The sequence below is a fragment of the Carettochelys insculpta genome, chromosome 3 (assembly GCF_033958435.1).
Source record: "Carettochelys insculpta isolate YL-2023 chromosome 3, ASM3395843v1, whole genome shotgun sequence".
Taxonomy (NCBI): domain Eukaryota; kingdom Metazoa; phylum Chordata; order Testudines; family Carettochelyidae; genus Carettochelys; species Carettochelys insculpta.
In genome coordinates this window covers 132,416,639-132,443,758 of record NC_134139.1, presented here as the reverse complement: position 1 = coordinate 132,443,758, position 27,120 = coordinate 132,416,639, and the positions used below count along the sequence as shown (strand labels likewise).

At 42.4% G+C, this 27,120-nt stretch overlaps 1 protein-coding gene across 4 annotated transcripts in view; it reads right to left on the bottom strand.

The window, feature by feature from the left end:
* Window positions 1-2,020: 2,020 nt before the first annotated feature.
* ASCC3 (activating signal cointegrator 1 complex subunit 3) overlaps window positions 2,021-27,120 on the bottom strand; it is a 501,864-nt gene continuing 476,764 nt past the window's right edge. For 3 of the 4 annotated variants that reach the window (XM_074990822.1, XM_074990825.1, XM_074990823.1), the window contains 5 exons: window positions 10,550-10,701; window positions 9,388-9,538; window positions 5,494-5,703; window positions 3,469-3,644; window positions 2,021-3,377 (listed from right to left, as the gene is read on the bottom strand). In XM_074990822.1, coding sequence (XP_074846923.1) covers window positions 3,230-3,377; window positions 3,469-3,644; window positions 5,494-5,703; window positions 9,388-9,538; window positions 10,550-10,701 — 837 coding nt within the window. In that variant the 3' untranslated portion in view covers window positions 2,021-3,229. The remainder of the gene's footprint in view (window positions 3,378-3,468; window positions 3,645-5,493; window positions 5,704-9,387; window positions 9,539-10,549; window positions 10,702-27,120) is intronic. The other variant, XM_074990826.1, reaches the window with a different exon arrangement.

Below are 27,120 nucleotides of genomic sequence, written 5' to 3'. Positions count from 1 at the left end.
AAGCCATCTACTCGGCGGCCTCCTCTACCCAGGTCAACTGGGTCAAGAGCTATGGTCTGGTGGTTGGGGCTGGGTGGCAGACGAGCCGCCTCCTGTCCGCGCTCCAAGCCATCCAGTGGAGCGTGGGTCCGCTGTCCTATCTGGGCGTCTTCCTATCTGCCATGCATCCCTCTCCACCAGAAAACTGGCAGGGTTTAGAGGGCAGGGTGGCTGAGCGGTTGCGGAGGGGGACGGGGCTGCTCCAGTGCCTCTCCCTATGGGGGAGGGCATGGGTGCTTAATCAATTAGTCCTGTTCATGCTCTGGCACCGACTCAGCACCCTTGTACCACCCCCGGGTTTCCTGGCCGCCCTCCAGAAGGTAATTCTGGAGTTCTTCTGGTCAGGACTGCACTGGGTCCCTGCAGGGGTTCTTCATCTCCCCCCGAAAGGAGGGAGGACAGGGCCTGACCTGCCTCTGCACTCAGGTCCATGTCTTCCGCCTCCGAGCCCTACAGGAACTCCTCAACAGAAACAGTGCAGATAGTCCGGCGTAGAGTACGCTGGTGCATGCTTTCCTCTGTCGCTTCCGAGGGCTCCAATACGACCGGCAGCTCCTTTATCTGCCTTTGAGAGGCCATCCGCGAGACCTCTCGGAGCTGCCGGCCTTCCACCAGGACCTCCTCCACACCTGGCGGCTGCTTGCAGTTTCCAGGTCCTTAGGGGCCACTGTGGGGGAAGACCTCCTCACGGAGCCCCTGCTACACAACCCCTACCTCTGTGTGCAGGCGGCGGAGTCCCCTGCGGTGTGCCGGAGGCTGGTCCTTAGTAGACTCTCCAGGGTCGGCGACTTCCTGGACTACGACCGGGGAGACTGGATGGAGGCCCCGGCGCTCGCCCGGCACATGCGGCTCTCCACCCTACGTTCTCCCCGGCGTGTACTCGAGGAGGTGAAGGCTGCCTTGCCACCCGCTGCTCATGTCTACCTACGCCGGGTCCTGCGAGAGGGTGCACCCCATTCCCCCTCTTACTCCTGGCCCTCCGGACCTCTCTGTGGGCCCCCGGCTCCGTGAGCCTTCCTGCCCCCGTCCCCCGCATCATCCCAGCCGGCCGCACTCCTTGCAGCCGGTCCCCTTTAGAACCACGCCCCGATGTCATCTGTACATGCTCGTGCTTCACACGCTCCACTCCATGGACCCGCCCACTCCATGGACCTCCAATAGGACCCAGTATACTGTCCTTCTAGAAGGCTCTGGAAGCTTCCAGGTAAGGGTCTACTGCCGGGTTTACCACAAAGGTTAAAATTGTTAACTGGTTACATGCTATTGATTAATTGGTTAATCATTTTAACATCCCAAGAATATACTCAACTACAACAAGAAATTTGTTTTCTTGAACAATTTAAATTTAACACTTAGCTGTAAATTGAATACAGGGGAGGCCTATTTATCTGAGGATCTGTGAACCACTGAATAAGTGTATTATCTCCCACTTCTTCCTTAAATTTTAGAGCATGCCACTTGGATTTTCCAGAACAGCTGGACCTCTCTTTACTGCACTGCAGGCACAATCCCTACAGCATAGCCTGCATCATTTTCTTCAGAAAGCTGACAGGCAGCAGCTCTTCACTACATTTTATGTTTTGGCTACATGAACTACAAGGAAGGTGACAGTAACACCACTGGGAATACCACTTAATATTAGCTAAAAGTGAGGACTGTCATTTTCAAACCTGACTGCCTAAAATTAGCCCCCTGCATCCATGCTCTGGCACCTTTATAGAAATGACCTGACGTTTGAAAGTGTTGACCCCAAGCAGAGGGAGCTTAATGTCTTTGAACATCAGGCTACGTTTCGTAAATGTGGGATTCAGAAGTCTAACTTTAGAGACACAGGTTTGAAAATTGTGGCTACAAGTTTAGTTGAATGGATGGTGTTGTAATACATAAGAAACATTAGAAAAAGAGGAGGGACTATGACTTCCAAATATTGCAAAACCAGTCAGTAACACTGATAATGAAGAGTGAAACAGTAAATCTCTTCATTAAATGTTACAAGAAAAACCAAAAGAGAAGCTAGGAAGGATTATATATCACTTATAGTTGAGCAGTCTCCAGTGTTGGAGGCGTGATACAAACACATGGGACAGTCTCTGATCCAAAGAGCTTCCAGTATAAATATAGGACTAGGTAACATTCAGACAACATACAAGTGGAACACCAGCGGTAGGCATATTATGTGAATGTTCAGACATGTTTTTCAAGGTACAGAATTTTTGTAACAAGTGTAATACTGGCTTGTGTGTGTTGCTGGACTTCCCTGAAACACTCTCAATCTTAACACTTTTTAATGTGTTATTTTGTTTACAAATTTTCATCAGATTCTTTTTGCGGTTGGGGGTACTGCATCCATAATGTATCTTTGTGAGCTGCAGTGAGTACCTTATCCTATCATGGCAAAATGAAGTAACTAATGGGCAGCTCAGCTACTCATTCTAAACAATTCAGAAAAAAACCCCCAAAACATTCACTTTCACAAAATTAGTGAAAAGAGAAATTTATATCATGTACAAGCAGTGTATTTGTATGACTTGTTGATTTTGAAATCAGTAACTTGATTATTTGGCATGACTTTACAACCAGATTTATTAAATGTATAACGAATGTAAGTTTTTAAAAGTGTTTTTGTGTAGGATCACCTTGAAAACACAGTGTTGTGTTTTATCATTATATACCCTATACATTGAAAGGTCTAAGATAGCAAATTTCTTACAGATAAGTCTTAAACACTAAATATATCAGCAATGCTTTCTTGCAATTCTTACTTCAAGTTTTGAACTCTTCTCATAAATTAAGAAAAAAATTAAATGATACCCAAACAGTGGCTATAGATTAATCATTTACATATGGAGACTATAGCACTAAATGTGCACAAATTAAAATAGCTATTACTTTCTTATTTTGATCTTCCAACAAATAATTTCAGCATTTACATTAACAATACAAGAGACCCATTTTACATTTCAAGGATGGCACAAAGATGAAATGATAAAAGGCAACATTTTGTAAAAGGTTAAGGCCACTGTGGCTAACTCTGTGTTACTAGAGTCAATACAGAAGTCATATCCAATTTCCTGGTTGTCTTGAGGTTAGAAGTTGATTTGACTAAGGCAAACATAATTTCTCTCTTGTCCAGAATGACTGAATATCCAGGTTTCAAGACTACTCTTTCAAATGGATTGTTCAGGTCATGTTACTGCAGAGCCATTTGACTCTCAGCTGCAGAGCCTTCAGTGCTGATCTGTGCTGAAATTCTGGCTGATTTGATATTCAGATAAATGTCATACTGTTGGTCCATGCCAAGGTAACTGTCACTCATGATATACAATGTGTAGATACACCTGAAACATAATAGCAGCAGCATCAGTTTATTTTTCAAAGAAGTCAACATTTTAATTTCCAATGATAATTTTAAATTAAAGCTTGTCTTACTTTCCAGGGGATTCCGGCGTAAAAAAAGCAACTGAGACAGCACTTCGATTTCGGACATATCCAACTCTTTTCAATGCAATGAGTTCCTTTTTATCCACTTCTCCCAATATCAAAAACCACCCTTCATCTTTGGCTTTTGGGAATCGAGGAGCAATTGCTTTACTGTCTTGCTTTCCCTGTGAGGCAGAATATACAAGTTAATGCAACTGGAAATCTCCCAACCAAATCACCATTTGTCTTGGTATGGTAACACCATAAAGGAAAAGATACTACATTTTTTACAGACAACTTGAATTGAACTAGAAGGAGAACACTTGTCATTTTTCTACACAGTCTTAGAAAATAATGTTGTCCACAGGAACATACAGACCAGAAAATCAGCTATTATTCCAAATATTGTTCCATAGGTTCATCTGTATTTTCAAAGCAAATCAAAGTACAAATGAAAAATCTGCTTCTTTTGATAATTTAATTTAAAACACAATGAATGTTGTTTCCTCAAGAGTGGCTAATTGTATTCTTAGCATCTTTAAACAATATTAATCAACATTGTCCAAGATTAGTATAAAGACAATGACAGTCCTTGAAGTTTTTATTTTAGGTTGATGTAGCAAAATGGAAGATTATTTCTGTGATTCTTTAAGACAGTGACTTTATTGCTGAAAGCTGAACACACTAATAATGATGCACACTCAGTCGGCATTCATGTCGTGTTCTGTAGATGGAAAGATTTTGCTGAAGATCCACAGGAAAAAAGAAAAGCACTAACAGAGCCATGAAGATGCATGCAGAGTCTGCTCATGCCGTCATAGTAATCAGAGCTACTGTTTGGAAAAGGAAGGTACTTTTAGGATGCCATTCTTACATTAATAAAAGTTAACTTCTAAAACTATTATAAATCCAACCCTGATATTAAAATGCATTCTTCTGTTATTCTTGTCTTACACTTAATGAGGCAAGAGCAAAATTGCCTTCAATGTTCCTGAAGGATAAATGAAAACCCATGTAGCCTGTACACAGTGAACGGTGACTTTGCTGATAATTTTAAGTTCCATCTATTTTATTTCCCTCCAAATAATTAACAAATGAAAATTACAGTAAAATCTTGGCCCCATTTAAGTCAAAGGGAATTTTGCCATCAACTTCAGTGGGGCCAGGATTTCACCCCTGGTGTCCAACTACAGCGTCTGGCATTTCTTAAGAAAGTTCAGGCTCTACTAGATATTGAGCTCACTCATGGTACATGGGATGAATGCAGATACTCTTCACCAGCCAAGTGAATTGTGATGAAGTGGCCATAGCATCACTTACTCTTTTCCTGAGCTTTTGGATATGAATGCTAAAGCTAAAAGAAAATGGCCTATGTTTTCAAAAACATCAAGTGATTTTGGTACCTCAATTACTACACAGCAAGCTTAAGACAAGTTTAAAGGGTCTGAATTTCAGAGCATAGTACACTTCTGTATGTGTATAGTAAGAGTAAAAAGATAGGGGTGATACTTAATGAAGCTTAAATGATATCACTGAATGCTTGGTATGGATAAAGGACAATCACAAGGAGAATCCAAGGTAGGGACTAAAAGGGAAATAAAGTTACATTTTCATTAAACACTTTACAGGCAAATAGCGAGTCCTTAGCAGAGGATCATAATGCTTTAAAAACAAAACTAAAGACAGTTATAGTGAACTCAGGAAATCAGGTTACTAATCTGAATATAATAAAAAAAAGAAAATACAGATTCATTTAGGATTTTCAACCAATTAGTGAGGCAAAAACTAACAAATGAAATACTTCATATATTTGATCCAGTATTCTTACGGTACTGGAAAAATTACTGGCCTCACTGTGAACATTTCCTGTCTTTCAGCCAGGCTGCCAAAGAAACTACCACAGCACTAATGAGTTACATGAAAGCATTAATAGTCCAATAGAAACTTACTGTATGATACTCTATATTTCCCGTAACTCAAGAGCAGATTATCAGAATCTGGTGTGTTACAAAATCAAAATTATGAATCCCCTACCTTGTAATGTCTCATCTGGACTCTCTGCAAATTTATCTGGAGGACATATTCTTGATCAGCATGTAAACTGATCCACTTTTTGTCATCTCTCATATCCATTGCCAAAGTAGGGACAGGCAGTTCATTCTGCTCCTGAGGAGAGTCATCCCACCATCCTTTTATGCTCAAACTAACATCTATCACTGGCAAATGGGACAAGAAATTCCAAGCCTGTGGAAAAACAGATCATGCACAAAATGACACATTTCAGTTTCAGCTACAATGCAAACCTCTATAATACATTCTTCTGTCATAACAGTAGAAAATGTCATCATGCAGTCCACACACTAATGTACATTTTGAATATACTTTTACATATTAAACCGATATATTTTAAATGGTATAAACTCCAGATCATTCCTGGAAAATGCTTCTTTTATTAACCCTCTTACAGTATTGCAAGGCACATAAAACAAGTGTAAAACTCTTCCATTGTGTGCTATATATACTTCCCCAAAATTATATTTCTGAACACAAGGAAAAATCCTAACTACTGAAGTATTTTTTTTTCTATAAGCCACTAAAACTAGTATAATTAAGGTCTGAATTAAACTTCCTCAACATAATCCACAATGAGTGAGCCAGTGCAGTGCTAATTAGTGATGGGCAAACCTCAGAGAGTTCAGAGAATCAGTTCAGATAATTATTCAAAAGTTCAAATGCTTATAGAAAGTTAGCCATATTAAAGATTTTCTCGCATCCATCCCCATGAAGCTTCCTTGTTCTTACGGTCGTCCTAAAGACACTGAAGTCTCTCTCTTATCACTTCATGAATCTGTATCAGTCCCTCAGTTCTCTCCCATTACCAGAGATCCACTATCTTGAACTGGTACCAGGGACAAGCAATCTGTGTGGGTGAAAGTAGGGCTGCTTCAGACCCACATGTGATGGCTTTCTGCTTTATTTTTTTATTTGTAGAAAATTTTAGACCCACTGAGCTTGATCCTCAGTTGTGGCAAATCACCAGAGCTCCATTATGTTTACTGAAGACGTTCTGACACAGAACTATTACAATATAGATTTAGTATTATTGTGAGGCCTAAGGACTGACTTTGCTTTCTGAAGTTATGACCAGTGGTATGGTTTTTGAAAACAGCGTGTTCTAGACAAGACGAGCGTCTGTCTTTTGCTATGCAAAATTACACACATTATGTATATATATAAAGATCATGCAGATACTGTTTTCCGAATTGAAGAAAGGATGGAGGAGAGTTGGGGGCCAGAGGAACTGATATAAAAGAACATACTGAAGGCACATTTGAAAAGGTGCAGCATCAGTGTCGACACTTGGGAGAACCTTGCGTAGGACCATCTCAAGTGGAGACTGGTAATCCATGAGGGGGTGGCACAATTTGAGAGGTCCCGCCATAGTGCAGATGAGGAGAGGCAGAGAAGGAGAAAAGAGCAGAAAAAACTGCCCTGCACCCCTCCAACTGCTACCAACATCTGCCCCTTCTGTGATACAATCTGCAGCTCCAGAATCAGGCTGGTCAGCCTTCAACTGACTCACAGACAGGAGGGTGACATGAAGACGTCCTACTTGTTATTAAGTGACTGCCAAAAGAGAGAAAGAGAATACATGCACTCACTAACACATGCAACTACCCAATATATGATTGTGAATCACAGAACTGTACTGTAATTTTTCATGACCTTTTAATGGTATCATTGGCACCTTTAACAATAATCCTTATCTCCAGAATTCATTTTAGCATTTCACATCTAGCTTCAAGAGCTGCCATTTAAAATTACCAGTCTGCCTCAAAAACATTTTATTTTTCCCTCAGACATAGTGTTTTCTTCCTCTTCCCTCCCATCCAAAATTTTACCTATCTATAGCTCAGCCTGGCCACTCTTCAGTTCTGCATAATGGCAGAGAGTTAAGTGTTATTATGATCTAACATCATGGCCTGAAGCAGGAGCTTTGTACTATTGGACAGGGAATATTCTAGGCTTCCCCATAGGACACTTACCACTTGCTTTGAACCCTGGATGGTTCCAAGATATCAGACTTTAAATTTGTCATATTTTTATGAACAAACAACATTTTTAATATTTTTAGAAGTGTTATATATGTTATATTTAGTATTTTTTTCTTTTCCTTTGATGCTTGTGCAGTTGGGTATGCAGTAGCTAATGCACTTGACTTTATAGCAGAAGCATCAAAAGTAATCCCAAGAGAACGAACCCCTTCCCTCCTCCCTGCAAAAACCCTCTAAAACACTTCTGCAATAGTTTTTGTATGTACAGAATACATAATGATATGATAGAAAGGTTTTATCAGTCAATATTTGGGATGGCCTGCATGACTTCAAATTCAAGCAATGTGGCCATCCTTATATCATGTGACTGAAACTTTTCCTTTACACTGTAACACATCATATATCCCCTTTCTATATGTATCTATATTTACCCTCTTCCTCACACACTCGGTATGTACACATCACATACACACAAGTTATTTTTGAAGAAACTGCTAAGACATTTCAATACCAGCCAAACATATTTATCTGAGGATTAATCTTCATCTATTGAATCAGACGAGAACACTGCCATGCATACAATTATTTAATTAGCAGCCAAATCCTCTGCCAGTCAGCAGCCGTTCCAGGCATACTGATGGGGCAGTAGATGCAAATCTCACAGTAGTACTGCTTTTTCTCATTACGACTGCAATTAGCACTTAAATTGATGCTTTAAACATACTAATTTCTGGAATAATTCAGGATTTGTATGTTACCTGGGATCGCCTCACTGCAGAGACGACACCAGATTGCTACGCAAATTGAAGCACTTTTGAGCCAAATAACCATCATCATATCAGACAGAGCCAATTTGCATTTGCTTTTAAAGATAACAGAATGGCAATTTATGCAAATAAATTAAGTAAGTTTACTTCTGAGTTCTCCCTGAACTAATTATAACAATGTTCTAATTTTTTATCACATCTAAAACTTGGACTGAAATCAATATGTATTATGTTAGAAATTTGTTGTTGTTAAAGAAGGCCTTGTTTTGATTTAAATAACTTTATTCAAAATTTTGATGGTAATTTAGTTAGAAATGCAGATGTCTGTTACGAACATTTGAATACCTTCCATTTTGTTTATATGCCAGTGTTAGATTTAATGGAATCTGAACTGTCAAGTTCTGTATTTCCGTTTTAATTATAAAGATTTTTTTTTTAAACAGAAATACATTTTGATGTTTTTTCCTTTTATATGTTTATTTGTGGTCCATACATTCATGTAATGAATTTTATGGTATAGTGCTATGATTAAGACTGGAAACAGCTTAAAAAGACTATAGAAAACTAAAAAGGCCATAGTATCTTATATACTTTGAGACCACTACCCCGTCCAGGAGGGGGAAACCCATATGCTTTTTCTCTTGTAAACAGAAACTGAGCATTGGATTGCTTACAAACCATATTCCGAGCAAATATTGGGTTTGAAATATCTCAGGAACTAGCTACAAAGCTATTTGTAATGCATGTATTCTTAAGGCACAGATGACTATAATAAAGCTAGATAACTGTCAGTGGACTGAATATTCCTTGCAAATACTTCCAACAGGCCAAGTAGCAGCATTAACATCAGCTATGAGCCATATTGATGATCCTGAATGACAGAAAAGGGGAGGAGGTTTCACTAGAAAAGAAAAGGGTGTTGGAAGAAACCCTTACAAAATTCAGTCTTTCCAGAAATTAGACTAACAATGTGGTGCAATTTATACATGCATATTCTGCAAAATAAGATGGGGTATTTGCTGAGAGGGTACAAAAAGACTCTCCTGCCTATTTTTCCTTCCCAAGCACATTCACATAAACTGTGAAATCACTATAGAAAGCTTTACCTGTGCAATGTGTACAGCTTGCAAGTCACTGTCTACAATGGAAGCAAAAATGTTTTCTTTTCCTTCAGTAACAGCAATCAGTTCAGGAAGACACTCAATAGGTCCTTGGTAACCTCCACCCAAACTCTTCTTTTTTCCTTGGTTCCACTTCCTGACAAAGACAACAAAACATATACCCAGTGCAGCACAAGGGTGGTAGGAAGCAGGAAAGAAAGAGAAAGTAGAAATTACATGGAAGTGTTTGTCCCCTTTTACTCAGAATATTGTCTTAAAAGTTTCCCTGATAAGAATGAAACACCTTTCTCTTTAGTTAATTATAAACACTAGAATCTGAAAATTTGATTGTCACAGCTGCTGTTGGATATAGTGTTTAAAAAACAGGATTAACTGGGACACTAATTGTCTGGGTTGACCAAGGTCAAAGATCATTAAATGGTTTCCCTTGTGAGTTACAATCAGCTTAATCATCAGAAAGAGACAGTCACCATTCAATAACATTTTTAATGTTAATCATTTCAGTTTAAAACTACTATATATATATATAAAAATATAAATCCCAATCAGAGTAAAACAAGGCAGTCTTATCAGCATGACCCTCAACTGACACAAAAGACTCAAATTCTCACTCTTTTAGTCATTTAGAAATGATTTCATATGGAGGATATTTTCTGGAGATACTGAATTTTTTCATATTTTAATATCAAGACTTGACACTGATACTAAATAGCAGTAATTTCTTTTTGGATTATGTTAACTATTACATTACTAATGTAGTATATCAGTTTGTACAGTACTGCACACCAAGTTGAGATACGCCAATGTATGAGTGTACTTTTACGGTGGACCAAATTAAAGATGCGATACGTAAACAGAGTTAGATTTGGTGGAAGTGGTATTCCTTCTAAAGAGTCATCCCTTGTTCCAGCGTCTTAAATCACACTCCTTTGAAATACTACCTAGGGTTGCCTACATATTTAATTAATTCTGCAGAGTTAGGTGAACTTAGTAATAATTAAAAACAAATAAGTTGTTGGGAGAGAAAATGCAAGGGTGGGATAGGTTTATCATTTGCTGTATTATTAACATTCCAGGCCACAATGATGATCAACATGAAAAAGTGAAGAGTTGGAAAGAACTATGAACATTTTGAATAATTACTTACCTAAAAAGGTGAAGATGGTGTTGTTCTATATTGGGCAAAGTAAGTAGAGAAGAGTCGTGGTGCCATCGACCTTGGATAACCATCTGCACTAGACTGGTAATATTCAAAGCAGTCACTAACCAACCCTGGTTTGCAGCAACATCCAGCATTGCCTAAAGAAACAAGGCATTAAATACATGACTACAGTAGCAACTCCCTCTACTTTTATGTTCTAAATACAAGCAACTAATATTAAATGTAAAGATACCTAGCTGCACATAAAGTGGGAGTTTGGGGGTTTCATTATGGGTACCCAGCTCCTGTTGAAGTCAATGGAAGTCTTTTGATTGACCTTAGTTAGACTTGGATTATGTCCTAAACCATCACCTAAAAATGTATCCCAAAACGTAACAGCAAAGAAAGGTTACTCACCGTAGTAACGGTGGTTCTTCGAGATGTGTCCCCGTGGGTGCTCCACATTAGGTGTCCGGCTCGCCCGGCGCCGCAGATTGGATCTTCCAAGCAGTTTCTGCTGGACCGCGCATGCGCTGGTGCACACCACTCCCTTGCGCGCTCCTGGCCACGTGCGCGATCCGGTCCCCACCAGTTCCTTGACCAACCGCCTCGGATGCTCCTGCAAAACACTAAACAGAGATCCGAAGCGGGGAGGATGGGCGGGTAGTGGAGCACCCACGGGGACACATCTCGAAGAACCACCGTTACTACGGTGAGTAACCTTTCTTTCTTCTTCGAGTGTCCCCATGGGTGCTCCACATTAGGTGACTACCCAGCAGTAACCCAAGATAGGAGGTGGGTAATCGGATTATGTGCAGCTTGTCCCCGAGAGGACCGCTGTCGAGAGACGGGTATCCTCTTCGAATACCCTGTGAAGGGCGTAATGTTTGGCGAAGGTGTCATAGGATGACCAGGTCGCCGCTCTGCAAATGTCTTTTAGCGCAACGCCCTTGAAAAAGGCTGTTAATGCCGCCACCACCCTAGTGGAATGAGCCCTGGGCGTGGCCAGTAAAGGAGTCTTTTTGAGTTCGTAGCACATTTTTATGCAGGATACGATGTGCTTCGAGATTCTCTGCGAAGAGAGACCTTCTCCTTTCGATTTGGGAGCGAGAGAGACTGGGAGTCTATCCGTTTTCCGGAAGGACTTGGTCCTGTCTATATAGAAGGCTAGCGCCCTCCTCACGTCCAGGAGGTGTAGGCGCGCCTCTTTGTTAGAGTTACGAGGCTTTGGATAAAACGAGGGTAAAACAATCGGTTCGTTAATGTGAAACTCAGAAGAAACTTTGGGAACAAAGGCTGGATGCAGCCGTATGGTTACCGCCTCCTTGGAAAAAACAGTGCAGGGTGGCATTGCCATAACTGCTGCAAGCTCGCTCACCCTGCGAGCTGATGTGATTGCGAGAAGAAAGGTCGTCTTTATTGTAAGGAGGCGGAGGGAAACCGTGGCCAAAGGTTCGAACGGTGGTCCCGTTAGCGCTTTAAGCACCAGGTCCAAGTTCCACGAAGGTGGAAGCGGTTTCCGAGGGGGGTATAGGTTTACCAACCCTTTGAGGAACCTGGTAACCATGGGATGGGCGAACACCGTGTACCCTTCCTCTTCGTGTCTGAACGACGAAATGGCGGCAAGGTGGACCTTTAACGAGGATAGTGAGAGTCCTCCTCTCTTGAGGTCCAGTAAATACTCTAATATTACAGGCATAGGCACCGAAAGGGGGGCTAGCTGTTTGGTAGAACACCATGCCGTGAAGCGAGTCCATTTCTGCTTGTAGGTCTTCCTGGTGGAAGTCCTCCTGCTACTTTCTAGGACTTGTTGCACTTCCTCCGTACACGTGCTCTCTAGGGAGCTGAGCCATGGATTAACCACGCTTGTAGTCGCAGGCTTTGGGGGTGCAGATGCACTATGGACCCCTGGGCTTGCGTGAGCAGATCCGGTGCCACCGGAAGGGGCATCGGTGGACGGTCTGACATGCGCAGGAGGAGAGGGAACCATTGCTGTCGATCCCACGTTGGGACTATCAGGATCATTTGGGCTCCTTCCCTCCTGGCCTTCTGCAAGACTTTGTGGATCAGCACTGTGGGAGGAAAAGCGTAAAGCAGGGGGCCCCTCCAGGAGATTGCGTATGCGTCCCCCAGGGACCCCCGTCCCAGTCCTGCCCTGGAGCAGGATTGTGGGCACTTCTTGTTGTGTTGAGTGGCAAACAGGTCTATCTGGGGAAAACCCCATGCATGAAAAATCGGTCATAGCAGATCGGAACGGATCTGCCACTCGTGCGTGAGTGCGAAACGCCTGCTCAGCTGGTCTGCCTTCACATTGTGAGCGCCTGGTAAGTACGAGGCTTTCAAGATTATATTGTTGGCGATGCACCAATTCCATAACCAGACTGCTTCCGCACATAAGGCACGGGACCGAACTCCTCCTTGCCGATTTATATAAAACATGGTGGAGGTATTGTCTGTACTGATCCCGACTACTTGGCCTTGTATATGGTCTCGAAAGTGTCTGCAGGCGTTGAACACTGCTCTGAGCTCCAGTATATTTATGTGCAGTGACTGCTCCGTGGACGACCACAGCCCTTGCGTCACCTCTTCGCCCATGTGTGCTCCCCACCCTATGAGGGAGGCATCTGTAGTAAGAAAAAACGATATTTGTGGTTGGTGGAAGGGTACCCCTGTTAGCAAGTTCTTGGGGTTTACCCACGTTTGCAGGGATTTGCGCACCTCTGTTGTGGGTGACACCATCCTGTGAACGGTGTGTGCTGCCGGTTTGTATATGCTCGCCAGCCAGTGTAACCTGGCGTTCTGTACTATGAACGTCGCTGCTGCCATGTGGCCCAGCAGCTGTAAGCACGTCAGAACCGGCATCGTAGGGCTGAAGGTGATGACTTGCACGAGGGAGCCGATGGCCTGAAAGCGTGTCTCTGGTAGATACACTCTCCCTGTAATAGAATTTATGCGTGCCCCTATGAACTCTATGTCCTGTGTGGGGTCTATCTTTGATTTTGCCAGATTGATAACCAGGCCGAGCGAGAGAACGTGCCTGCCGGGACACGTATCATGCGTAGTACCTCCTCCTTCGAGGCCCCTTTGAGTAGGCAGTTGTCCAGATACGGGAATATAAATACCCCCTGTCTGTGCAGGTAGGCTGACACCACTGCCAAGGTCTTGGTGAAGACTCTGGGGGCCGAGGAGAGGCCAAACGGTAGGACCCTGTATCGAATATGTTCTTTGCCTACCATGAACCGGAGGAATCGTCGGTGAGCCGGATGGATAGTTATGTGAAAATATGCGTCTTGTAAGTCAAGGGCTATGAACCAATCTCCATCGTCTAGTGCCGTGAGGATGGAGGCGATTGTGATCATCCGAAAGCGTTGCTTGTGCAGGTATTGGTTGAGGCCTCGAAGATCTAAGATGGGCCTCGAGCCTCCTGTTTTTTTCTCCGTGAGGAAGTACCTCGAGTAGAACCCTTTGCCTTGCAGTTGCTCCGGCACTCTTTCCACTGCCCCTATGAGCATGAGATGGTCTACCTCCTGCTTGAGCCTCGCTACATGGGAGGCCTCCTGGAGGTGGGGCCTGGGTGGAGGCCGTGGCGGTGGGAGCGACTGGAAGGGGATGGCGTACCCCATGGCTATGATCTCCAGCACCCATTTGTCTGTGGTGATCCTTTGCCACTGGTCGTAGAATGGTCGGAGGTAATGGTGGAATAACCGCTTCGGATGACCTTGTGCGATGGTAGTGATGGCGCAGCCCTGGATCTGTGTGTCAAACTTGTGGCCTTTGGCCCTGCCCCGAGGACGCCCGGCTCTGTTGGGAACGTCGCCTGGGAGTTCTGTACTGCTTGTGCTGTTGATGTCGCCCTTGCTCGTAACCCCTGTGGTACTGGGGACGCTGTGGCTGGTACTGGTACCGTCTTTGTTGAGGGTAGTACTTTTTCTTTCTGTATGGAGGGGTGTAAATCCCCAGGGTCCTAAGTGTGGCTCTTGAATCTTTACTGGAATGAAGGACCGAGTCAGTTGATTCAGCAAACAGCTTCTGCGAGTCGAAGGGAAGATCGACGATCTTTGCCTGCAGGTCCCTCAGTATACCCGAAGTCTGGAGCCAGGACTCCCTTCGCATCACCGCTGCCGTAGCTGTGGAGCCTGCTGCTGTGTCCGTAACATCCAGGGCCATCTGAACTCCCGTCCTCGAGGCTGCGTAGCCTTCTTGTATGATGGCCTTGAGCACCGGTTTCTTGTCCTCTGGAAGCGAGTCCACGAGGGAGGTTAACCTAGTGTAGTTGTCGAAATTGTGGTTCGCTAGATGCGCTGCGTCATTTGCCATTCGCAACAGTAGCGTGGAGGAGGAGTAGACCTTTCTGCCGAACAGCTCTAGGTTCTTGGCATCTTTGTCCGTTCCCCCTGTCTTGAATTGAGATGTCTTTGATCTTTGTTGCGACGACTCCACCACCAAGGAATTTGGTTGTGGGTGGCTGAACAGGAACTCCATGCCCTTCGCCGGCATGAAGTATTTCTTGTCCGCTCTCTTGTGGACAGGTGGAATAGTCACAGGGGTCTGCCATATCATAGTGGCGGACTCCAAGATTGCTTCGTCAAGTGGTATTGCTATTTTGGAGGAGGCCGGAGGTCTCAGATTTTTGAGGAGCTTATGGTGTTTCTCTTGCACCTCTGCTGTCTGGATGCCTTGCGTGAAGGCCACCCTTTTAAACAACTCTTGAAACTGTTTGAGATCGTCCGGAGGATGGACGTCCCCCGGGGCCGTAGCCTCGTCCGGGGAGGAGAGCGAGGAACCACTAGGATACGCCTCTCTGGACCCTTCCGGTTCCTGTTGGGAATGGTACATCCGCTCGCTGGAAGCTTGCAAGGGAAAATCTCGGGGTACCATAACCAGTTCCCCCTGAGATACTTGAGTCTCTGTCCCCGTTCGCGATTGCCCTTGGGGATATGGGACCGTCTGTGGGGATCTTTCCCTGGTAGACTGCCGGTGGTGTCTATGCCCCGCGTGATAGGGACGACCATGGCAGCATGGGCACTGTTCTTGGGAGGGTGACCTGGACCACTCCCTTGGTGCATACCCCCTGCGTCTGGGGGAGTGAGATCGTTGAGAGACCTGGGACACTGGAGAGAGCGATTTGTGATAGTACTCCAGCGGCTCAAACCCCAAGAAGGGTGAAGGTGGTCTCAGCCAGGGCAAGGCTGGTTGTAAAAATGGAGACGGGGGCTCTGGGTAGGCTAGGGGGGACCCCTGCCTTGTAGTTGGAGTCTGCAGCATGAGCGGAGGGCTGAGAGAAAACAACTCTGCAGCCCTGTCTGGAGAGGGGCTGCGGTGCCTTTTTTTCTGTGCAGCCTTCCCCCTCCCTTGAGGGGGTGGCTCCGCCCCCTGACGTGCAGGGGATCTCGGCCCCGTCCGCGCCGCGCTCGGCACGCTCATGGGTGGTGCTGCAGGGGCGGTGTCCTCCGGTGCCTGCAGGCTGCGTGCTCTGCACCGCCGGTTCCCCGGGGGTCGGTGCCGCTGCCTGCGGTGCTGCCGGTACCGGCGCTTGTTTAGCCGCTGCCCTGCCTGCGGTGCGGGGCAGCTGTTTGATTATCGGAGGCTGAGCCACCTCCACGTGTCTCTCCGTGCCGCCGCCGATCAGCTGTTGCTGCGCTTGGGGGCTGTGCGCTCCTCCCGTCCCGCTCGCTGTTGCTGCCGGCAGGGATCGGGTTGGGGAGACTTTCCTCCATTTTTGCGCTGATGGGGTGAGGGAGGCAGCTTTCCTTTTATGGGCCCCGGAGGGTTCCTCCTGCTGCGGCCGCTCTGGCACATCTGGCTGGAGGGTCTTGTCCAATAGCAGCATTTTAAGCCCCATCTCCCTGTCCTTCCTTGCTCTGGCTGTTAATTCTGCACAGAAGGAGCATTTCTGCGTGACATGGGACTCCCCCAGGCACCTTATGCAGTGACTGTGCCCATCAGACGCTGGCATTGCCTCTCGGCAAGGCTCACATTTCTTGAATCCTGAAGAGGACATTGTCGGTGAGTCTTTTAGTTGTTAATGGGGTACTTAGCACCTTCTCTGTGCTGTTTTCCCCCTCTCGGATAGCCTGCCGCGACAGGAGGGCTAATGGCCCTAGGCTCCTGGCCTCCGGTGCTCCGCTTGTTACAAGGACCGGACTGAATTCCGTCCCGCTTGTTGTTTCTTGGTTTTTTTTTTTTTTTTTTTGAAAATAACAGCTGGCTAACTTAACAATAGACTAAGAACTTGAAAACTTTAAAGAAAAACAGCTAAAACCACTGAATACGCTAACTTGGCCGTAGCCTAGTCGGATTCCGTCTGCAGCCGACGGCGGTTAAGAGGAACTAGCGGGGACCGGATCGCGCACGTGGCCAGGAGCGCGCAAGGGAGCGGCGCGCACCAGCGCATGCGCGGTCCGGCAGAAACTGCTTGGAAGATCCAATCTGCGGCGCCGGGCGAGCCCGACACCTAATGTGGAGCACCCACGGGGACACTCGAAGAAGAATGGTCCATTTCAGAGTGTGCCTCCAAAAACAAATCACTACAGATGCATAGAATGGGACATTGTGTACAGTCCAAGTGCTTTTTGCTTGGTATACTTGTAAGGATTTGGTTTAAAAGGATGAAAAGCTACAACTAAATTCAATATGGTTTCTAAAGTTTTTTCTATAAGAAAGTTTGCATATTTTCTAAAATATGTGAAACACTTATAATTAAAATAAATTAAATGATTATTAAAATGTTGTCCATAAAATTAATATTGAATGGTAGTTCATTCATTATCAGTCCATTTTATGAATGATAAAACTGAAGACCAGAAGTAAAAGCACTTGCTAAAGCCAAGAGAGCAAGTCAGTGTCAGAAGTGGCATTTAAACTCAGAAGATTCCTGACTCCTACGCACCTCTTCATTCAGACAATATTGCCTCTCAACACCATAAACTGACAATTTTTAGTTCCCAAGTTGACTTCTAATTTTTATTTAGTTGTTTTTTTGATAGAAAACAGAAATCAAAATAAAATATATGCATTAGTAGCATGACTAAGGACTAATTCTGCAAGGACAAGTACTTGTTCTTAACTTTATGCACAGCGAGCAGTCTCTCTGACTTCAATGAAGCTGCTCACATTTCAATCAAGTGCACGTGTAAGCCTTTGTATGTTTGCGCCATAGTCTTTTCTTGTTGAATCAAAAGAGCAACTGAGAACTTTTCAAAATGAAACAGTTAAAATTGGAATGTTTAGTTTATAACAGTGAATACAAATATTTAAATATATAAAACCATTTTTACACTATGCACAATATATTACAATAACTAGAATTTACTGGGACATTTTAGTTTGATAACGGAGTTTGGTAAATACATTTATTGGTTTGCAAACTGCAGAAATGCTTAAAACAAGAAAATCAGATGCCTTGTGATAATTTGTGCTAATTTCATATAAAGATGTATTTTCAAAAGCAATAGTTAGGTAAAATTTTGAAATTTCATTACAATTTTTAAAAATTGTTAAAAAATCAGAGAAGGAATGAATGTTCAATCATCATTTCAGTCTTTCAAATCTAAATTCTTGGTTTGATACTACAATTACATGACCTCCTTTTTAGGAACATGCTAAAGAGGTATTCGTATTTTTTCAAGACCAAGGACATTGTTTGATGCTTCCTCAAGAATGCACATACTTGGAGATACTTTTAGCACATTTTACAGTCTACTAGTGGAATAATGAGGAGCTGTCTATATTAGACTGTACATTTAATCAAATGTTTTACAGACAAACAAAAGACAGCATTTACTTAAGACAAACTAAACAGTGAAATCTTCTTTAAACAAAGGAATTGTTTACACATGCAGAGCTATTTCAATTAAATTACATTGATTCTGGAGAAATGCTAAGTTTAAAAAAACACACAAGCTGGTTTCAGTCATGGTCAGACACACATCTTACATTACTAGATTATACTGCAAATATAACAGGTTTTGTTCCAGACCAGGGTGATAGGGTCACTGACATGTAGAAAAATACTTAAAATGTTGTTCTGAATTCCATAGGTTTTGCCCTGTTTCTCTTGAAAAACATGGGACAGTTTCCTGCAATTAATAATATTCTGCATGTAGGGAATCTTTTTGAAGAGTAAATATGAATTTTTTCCACTTACCCTATAAATATTATACAGGACAAAACTTTCAAAGTTGATACTGTCTGATTCTCAAACTCCAAACTGCTTTGCATTTTTTTGCTGTGGAAATCTGATGAGGCTGGAAACCAAATAGGAAAGGACCAACTGCACAGCTTAAAAAGCTTGTATGTTTGTTCACACATAGTTTTCTAGTCAGACTGAAGGATGAGCTACCTTAAGCATTTCTCAGGGACAAGACTGCCATTTCAAAACTAGTAAATAATTATTTTCTTGCTTGTACAATGTATAAGGTATGTGTCTTTGCCCACAAATCTCACTTATCAAAGGTGAGCTATTTCTAACATTCTCTGCACATAGTCATAGTTCTAATGGCCACTTCTCTTTTCCCACTTTTCTTCCTTCTCTTTTCTTCTTGTTGCTGCTTTTACTTTATCTTTACCCATGCACTTGCCTTACCTCCCATACCACAATCACTAACATACATAGGCAACAAAGTGATATCTAATTACCTAGTCTATTGTGTTAACAGATCCCTCAAGCTAAGGCTACACCATTGTTACTATTTTGGGAAACAAATATATCCCTAAATAGCAACTCCAGGGCTAAACAATGTGCTCAGAATAGCAAGCATTATTTCGAGCATGGTATTACATTTCCGCTACCCCTCATTGTGAGAGGGGTAGGAGAAACTTCAGAATAGCACCTTATTTTGAACTTTGCTGCCATGTGCATGGCCTAGAGTTAGAAATAAGGTAATTTGAAATAACTAATGTAATTTGCAGAACACAGACGGTGTAAGGTAGTTTGAGCTAGGGCTACAGTGTAGCCCCACAGAGTAACAGGCATGTTTGAGGACCTGTGTGTTCTCTGTAGCTATGAAGGTGAATAAGTGCTGTAGCAGGATGTAAGCCTCTGGTTTCTCAAACAGCCCTTCTACTTTGCCCAGGTCTCCTTCCTGTTAAGTTTCCTAAACCTGTGCAATGGCTCCCCCTTGGTTAAAATACTTCAAGTGTAAGTTTCTGCCAACGGTGTTAACAGCTTGAACTGAAAGTCCTGTGGTAATGGATGAGTGGTGCTAGGGACAAAGGTAGTGATCTCAGAGTCCCTACGAGCAAATCTGCATTCAGGAGGAAGTCATGTGTTGGTCGTCTTCTGCTGGGATCTGTGACACTGATGTGCAGTTTGGTAGCTGTTGTTGCAACTGACCAGTCCTTTTCAGGGTTCTCTCTGCTCATCATGAAGGGGGAAGGAGTTAAAAAGACATGCTAAATATAGGTTGTCTCAACCCCCGCTCTGCTGTCCCCACAGCCCAAGCTGTATGGCTGAGTCCAGTGGGATCACTTTACCTATGGTCAGAACATATAAAGCAAAGTAATGAAGTTCACACTTTCATGGATTCCCTAAGCAGTGACTGTCCTGAAGAAATTGCCCTAAAAGCTAGAGAACTTGCAAGATAACATTGATGCTGCTGCCCTAAAAAAGATCTGTTGGTCAGACAAAAGCTACCTGAAAGGTAGAAGAAGGAAGTGGCTATGCTTTCTTTTGGAAAGGGAAGACACCTGAAGACAGAAATATTCATGGGGTTGGTTTTGCCACCAAGAACAAGATTTCAAGCCAGCTTTTAGAATTCTCTATGGATCTGAAACATTTCATGATTCTTTGTCTTAAGCTCTGGAATAGCCAATATGCCACAGTCCTCAGTGTGTACACACCCATACGTGATGATGGTGCAGTCTACAAGGAGCAGTTATATTGTGCTTTTGATGCACTGCTGATTGCCATAACCAAAGACAGACAAACTCATGGGTGACTTCAAAGCAAGAATTGGGTGACCCTCCCAATTCTGGAAAGGTAGCACCAGGGGGAAAAGATGGATGGGAAAAGACAACTCTAGTGGTATTCTCCTCCATAGCAAATGTGTGGAGACTGACTTGCTTCTCACAAATAACATCTTTAGACAGAGACACAAATATGAAACAACTTGGAAACATCCATGTTGCAGACAATGACATCTTCTTGACTATGTCATCAGAGTTTGCGATTGCACTGATGTCTGTATTATGTGAGCTATAAGAGATACAGATGCCTGCTGAAGGGATATGGATAATATCATGAAGACATATTAATTGTCTAGAGTGATACTAACAGGGCTGCCTTAGGAAGATTCTCTGTATCAGATTGGAAGATTGTCAAACCAATGCCATCATTCTCCCTGCAGCTAACACCACCAGTGTAAAGGTTAAGATAATGAAACATTTGCTTTGCTGGGCTGCTGATGGTGTGTGGATGGCTGATACTCATTTTCCAAGCAAGTCCTCTTTTCTCAACTTAGTCATGGTAACAGAACCCACTGGGGACAGGGAAAGCACTAAAAGGACATCCTGAAATTATATCTTAACCAGGGATGTGTCGATCTCATGAAATGGGAAGAGCTGTCTGGCAATAAACTGAAAGCATGTCACATTGTACAGCAAACCTTAGCCCAGTCTAGGGGAAAAAAAAACTTGCTCAAGAGGCTGAGAAACAGCAAAGGGGAAAGAAATCTGTACAACATCCTGGCCAGCAATTGTGCTCTCTCTAAGCAACCACCTGTCACATATATGGAAAAACAAAAAACCTGTATAGCACAGATTGGATTCCTTACCCATTGTAAGTCTCGGCAGTCACTTTCACCTTGGCAGACCTCTTGATTGTATTGAGGAATAGCCATTACCAACTTTAAGAGCAGTTATTGTTTTGCTCATATGAACATGACTCTTTGTGCTTCCAGTATGCTGAGCTGTTGGTAATTTTTTTTCCTTTGGCAATCTATCTTTGCTGACATTTGGGAACATTTTTCCCCTCCCTGTAAAATACAGTGGATTTTTATTGATGGTGGGAGGAGATGGGTATAGAAAGAAAGGATCCTTCAGTTCACTTCTGTGAACTCTCTCTTATAGATTAGCTCATAGACATTGGCAGAGTCCTCTCATGGATATCCCTTATGGGGTTATTGAAAAACTGGGGAGGGAGACGGACTGTGGGAATGTGTGTTCCAGCTTATCATTAGGAATCCATACAGCAAGTATTCTCCTCCTCAGTATTTTGCTCCATCAACCATTGAATTTATTCACAGAATCTTGAAAAACATGACAGTGACACTGTGAAGGAGCTGGGATAATGGTATAGTTTGCTTGTTTCATTTGCTATCTTGGAAACTCACACACAACATTTTTTGTTAAGTGTAAAACAGAAGCATGCTTGATACTCAAGGGACATTGAAATTCTTGTAAATACTCAAGATAACAAACAGTCATTTTGTTTTCTCTAAATTGGCCACATATAAAACCTAGGAGCTTAATATTAGACAACAAATTCAACAGACTTATTTCCAAATGTTATCATTATGATTACCAATTATTGTAATAACCTGCTGAAAAACATTGTACTTTATAACTAATTCTTTTTAGCCAAGCTTTTAAGTAAATCATCTTCTAAATATACTACAGCTAATAAGAGGTTGGACTATCCTTTAACTGAGACTTCCTTTTTAAACCCTCCTCTGAAACCCCTGCACTGATGCATCTGACAAAGCACGTGTTTGTCCACGAAACCTTATGCTCCACGATATCTGTTAGTCTATAAAGGTGCCACAGGACTTCTCGTTGTACATTAAAAATGGTGTTCCAGAGTGAAAATTTGCATGTGAATAACTCTAGTTGCTGGAATATCTTATTTGAATTTCACAAAGATTTCACGATGAAACTAGATATTTTAATCAAATGTACATGATATTTTTAAAGAAGAGCCTGAGACAAGAGTGACACTGATTACGCAAGGAATTTTCTTGCAGTAAAGTAAAATAAAAGGTTGCAAATAAAGGAAAAGGACATACAAGTTTTTTTTTTTTTTTTTCCATATGGAAGAGAAGATGGGCTGAATGGAGGAATCCGGGAGCAAACAGCATTTGTATTATTCTAGATTTCCTTATAAAAATGTCAGAGAAACAAAGGAAAAAAAGGAGGAAGTCTGCATCATTGTATTTTGGCACTGATTCTGCTGTTTCGGCCCCGATCCGACACTAAGATTGGCTTCACTCATGTGCTCTTAATGTAGGATTAAGCCCTTAGGTTGTAAGCCTTCTAAGTGCTTCTTGTCTTTAGAGTGCCATGTGCTCTGACAATACTACATAAATAATCACAGCAACAATTAATTAGGTGAACTACAGCACTATTTTGGCCTTCATGTCACACAGCTTGACTAGAGAACATCAAAGAGACTGAAAGTTCATTTGCTATGAAAATCAACTCCAGGTATTCAATAAATGAGATTTCTTGGTCACTCTGTAACAAAGCAGGTGCATAGTAAGATAACTTCACTCATTAGGGCAAATATGAGTTAATATTTTTTATTAAATAGCTATTCAGATTCCCTATGTTTGAGTGTTATTTTGATATTGGCCCATTTCTTTTTCCCCCAGAAATGTCTCCTGTACAAGAGCATCAGTGCCCACTCCAAGTAACTCTGCCCCCACCAAAGAACTTTCAAAGGATATTGGGTGGCTGCTTCTCAGGAAGTGGTTGGGGATACAAGGCAAGCCATCTATAGATTTTACCTACCAATCCCGCCTTTTTTTTTGGATGGGGTTGACTATTATCCCTGTTGGAGGGTCTTCATTTTCCTTTTCTCCTCAGGTTCCTCTTTCTCTTTCTGACCAAGTGAGGCTTCCTTCCTTTCTTCTGTGTGTATCCTATTTTGTATTGTTTCCTACCTCCCGGTGCCCCTTTCTCCAGCTAGATTTGCTGATGGTGATGGCAGCCCTGTCTGCTGCTGCTTCTCTATTTCTTCATGCTACACCAGCAATAACTATGACATGCTACATTTCCTGCATGGCAACTCCATGCTTAATGGTGGTAGAGGTAGATCAGGGTGGGCCAGCTACAGTCTGTGGGCAACATCTGGCCCATCACAGCTTTTGATCAGATTCTTTAGCCCCCCATGCCCGGCATCAGCACTCCTGCCAGGGATCAGAGTCAGGTAATTCCCAGCACCCCACTCCCCATCAGGACCAGTGGACAGGCAGGGGAAGCGAGGCAAGCCCTTGACTCTGCGCCCTGGCTGAAGTGCTTGGTGGTGGAGAGTGGCAAGTGTCACTGCAGGGAACATGCTTTAATTGTGCATTTCTTCCCTAAATCTGTTGGGTAAATGCGGAGTGAAATTTTTACTACATTTAAGATGTTTGATTTTGGGATAAATATAACACTTTTGTCATATTTGTTCACCTGAATTGACAGAAACACACACTCAGCTTTCACACCATTTTAACGTGAGTTGTTTTGGTCTCGGATTTCACTGTAGCTTAATTGAAAATAGAGGCCAAGTTCTTCAGCCTGGTATAAATTGGCATCACTTGTGAAGCTGAGAAAGCTATGCCTACTTGCATCTGATGTAGATCAGGGCCATAACTTCCAAGATAAATACTCATAGATTTTTCATGTGCAAAAATGGTAAAATTTTCCTAAAATCTATTAATGAAGAATAATGCTGAATCTTTTTTGGACACACTTTTAGTCTAGGTGACATAAAGCAGTTTGCAACTTTATACTGTGTTCCACATCAAGATCATAATGTAAGGCTAAAATATTCTGTCCAGGTGTTACAAATAGGCCAGATATTATAAAGCAAATTCCAAATATATATTTTTAAATCATCATTACTACACTGCAATCATAGTTACCAGTAGCTAAAACAGAAAAATCTCATATGTGTTCATTTCTATTTAAGTGAAGCTTCTTAGGGTCAGTACCTATGGACGTTCATACGCTGACTTTCCAGTTTATTTTGAACTAAATATCTATCCAACCTGTCAGCCTCAGCGTAGAACTAGTCAGAAATTTTTCAAAAGAGTTCAGAACACTGAAATGTTGACAAATCTCTCACAGGTTTTGCTAAACTTTCATTGAAACAGCACCAAGGCACATAGCAACTGCTCCGCCCACCAAATCTAGAAGATGGACAGACCATTGGGATGCACCACCTTCCTGCTTTCCCCCCACCCAGGTCTTGAGGATGGGCAGTGTCCCCCTGACTTCCAGAGCTGGGGAGCTGGCAGGGAGACACAGTGATGGGCTCTATGCCTCTCAGCAGATGGACTGGAAGACTTCTTTGAAAAAGACAAGAGCCATCCCTGGACGCTTAAAAAAAAATCTATTTCAATTCTCCTGAAATGGAAATTTTCCTTTTAAAATGTTCACGGCTTTTGATGTTTTGCCTTGATTCAGGACAAAATTTTCTCCACCTGGAAAAGTTTTTTTCAGCCAGCTCTACATCAGTGTACCAGACTTAAGAAGATGACTTTTGAGAAAAAAATGGAATTACTTTTGTGCTGAAAAATTTAAAAAGAATATTTTTTTCAAGTGTGGTAAAGGGGAGTTCTACAGCTGTAGCCTCAGAGGAAAAAATATGGCTTATCTTATTTTCAATTAATAGGAATGCTGTTAGAAGGGCAGATGGCACTCCTGTCATATTGTTTCCTCTAATCCTGCTTCTTCACACTTTTACACCTGCTTTGTCATCCGTTACAACAAATGCTCTTCTCCATCCCTCATCCCCTTGAAGGTCACACTATGTATGCAAACTAAAACTTTCCAAGGAGTTCTTATAAGACCTCTCTGCTTCTCCCTCAATCTCAATAGGAATACCAAAGCATCAGAATACATCTGGGAGAGCACAACTCTCTAAGTTTCTTACTGGTTTTCTCTTAAACAGTTTTCCAGGGACAAAACCAGCCCTGAAACATGACATTTTGGCAACATGAACATTACAGTATTTTATCCATCTGGTCCAAAATTTGTTATGTTCCAGAAATCCAGTTTATTCTTAAATTGTTACTAATTTATAAATTTATATACTGTACTATGCTCATCAAACCAACAGAACAGTAAGTATTTTTGAGAAATTCCCATGGCAACAAAAATCCATTCTCACCAATATAAACAAGCTTCAAGTTCTTAAAGATACCATTATGGTTTCAAAGCTTCTACCAGTCTACAAAATGCAGCAAAAGCTACAGCCATTTTCTCAGGAACAGTATGCACCCTTTAAAGGTTAAGACCAATTCCCAAGTAATAGTACAATATTTTGTCAATAATTAAAATATTTTAAGTGCATTTACAAGAATTTATTTTCAACAGTATCAGTTGCTCACAGTAACTTTCTCCTGAACTTTTAGCCCCATAAGGTTAGCATTCAGGAAGCTCAGCTGCTGTCTAACAAACTTAATTAATCAAAAAGTCATTTCCGAGCAGTAACTATGAGTAAAAGTGCTTCAAGTATGCTAGCAAGCCTACAAGTTAATCAAAATGCTAATGCAGTACAAATTAAAGTTGTGATTAACATTTCACAGTAGCTGCTTAAGTGAATTGATCACACAAATGGGTTAAGCATTAGTCATTTCCTCCAGCCCCAACTGGGAAAAGGTTTGTCATGGGTGGGGGAGGGATTGTACATAAGCAGCACCATATCATCATTAAACTGTCACCAAGTGCTGCCACATAACAGTTTACAAGTTTATCTATGGTGTGCCAAAAAATCAAGCAAAAAAAAATCATATACCTGCAAAATAAATTACCTCTCTAAAGGCAGCTGGTGCATAAGCTCCCCTGAATATCTAGTATGCACAGGTACTCCCACTACAATACTACCACTACAATACTACGCATCTGTGTTTATTATCTGTAAATGAACACTATCCATGCAGCACAAATTCCAAGCAAAAGGTTTTGACTACTATGTTGTTTCTGCTCTTCTGAGCTAGGATAATATCAGTCCAAACGTGGAAGCAGCTAGTATTACAATTTTATCTGAATGTGGCTACTACCATCACCGGTGTGCCACACACATTCATAAACGGTATGTGCACTGGCTACATCAATGTGTTTCACAAGATTCATCTATATTTTAAGGTTTATTTACTTTTCCTCCTCTTTTCCTGCCTTCAAAGGCTCCCCGTGTTTATTTTTAGTAATATACACACCCATTAAAATGGAACGACTGTCCCATGCTCCAGGCGCTTCTCAACAATTCTTAAACATACAACCATAAAATAGACAAATAGACTCCTGTAGCTGTCTCCCTTCATCCATTAATCACATTATCTACAGCACCCAGAAATAACACAGCAGCTATAAATATACTTAAGATCTTAAAAATCTCCCATCAGAGCCTTCCCACGTCTTGACAACTAGGGAAAACAAATGGACATTGGAACATGGTCTGAAACTAGGGCTATTCATGATGAAGGTGATGAGGGGAGCAAGCTCTTAAGTGGAAGGGTAGACTTTCTCTCATATGTGCAGAACTATGGGCGAGATACCTCTGCTGATCACAAATGTCCTGGTATGGGAACAACCTATCTTCCAGCTGAGACACGCTGGGCACAGGTCCCTCTAAGACCACATTGATCAGTAAA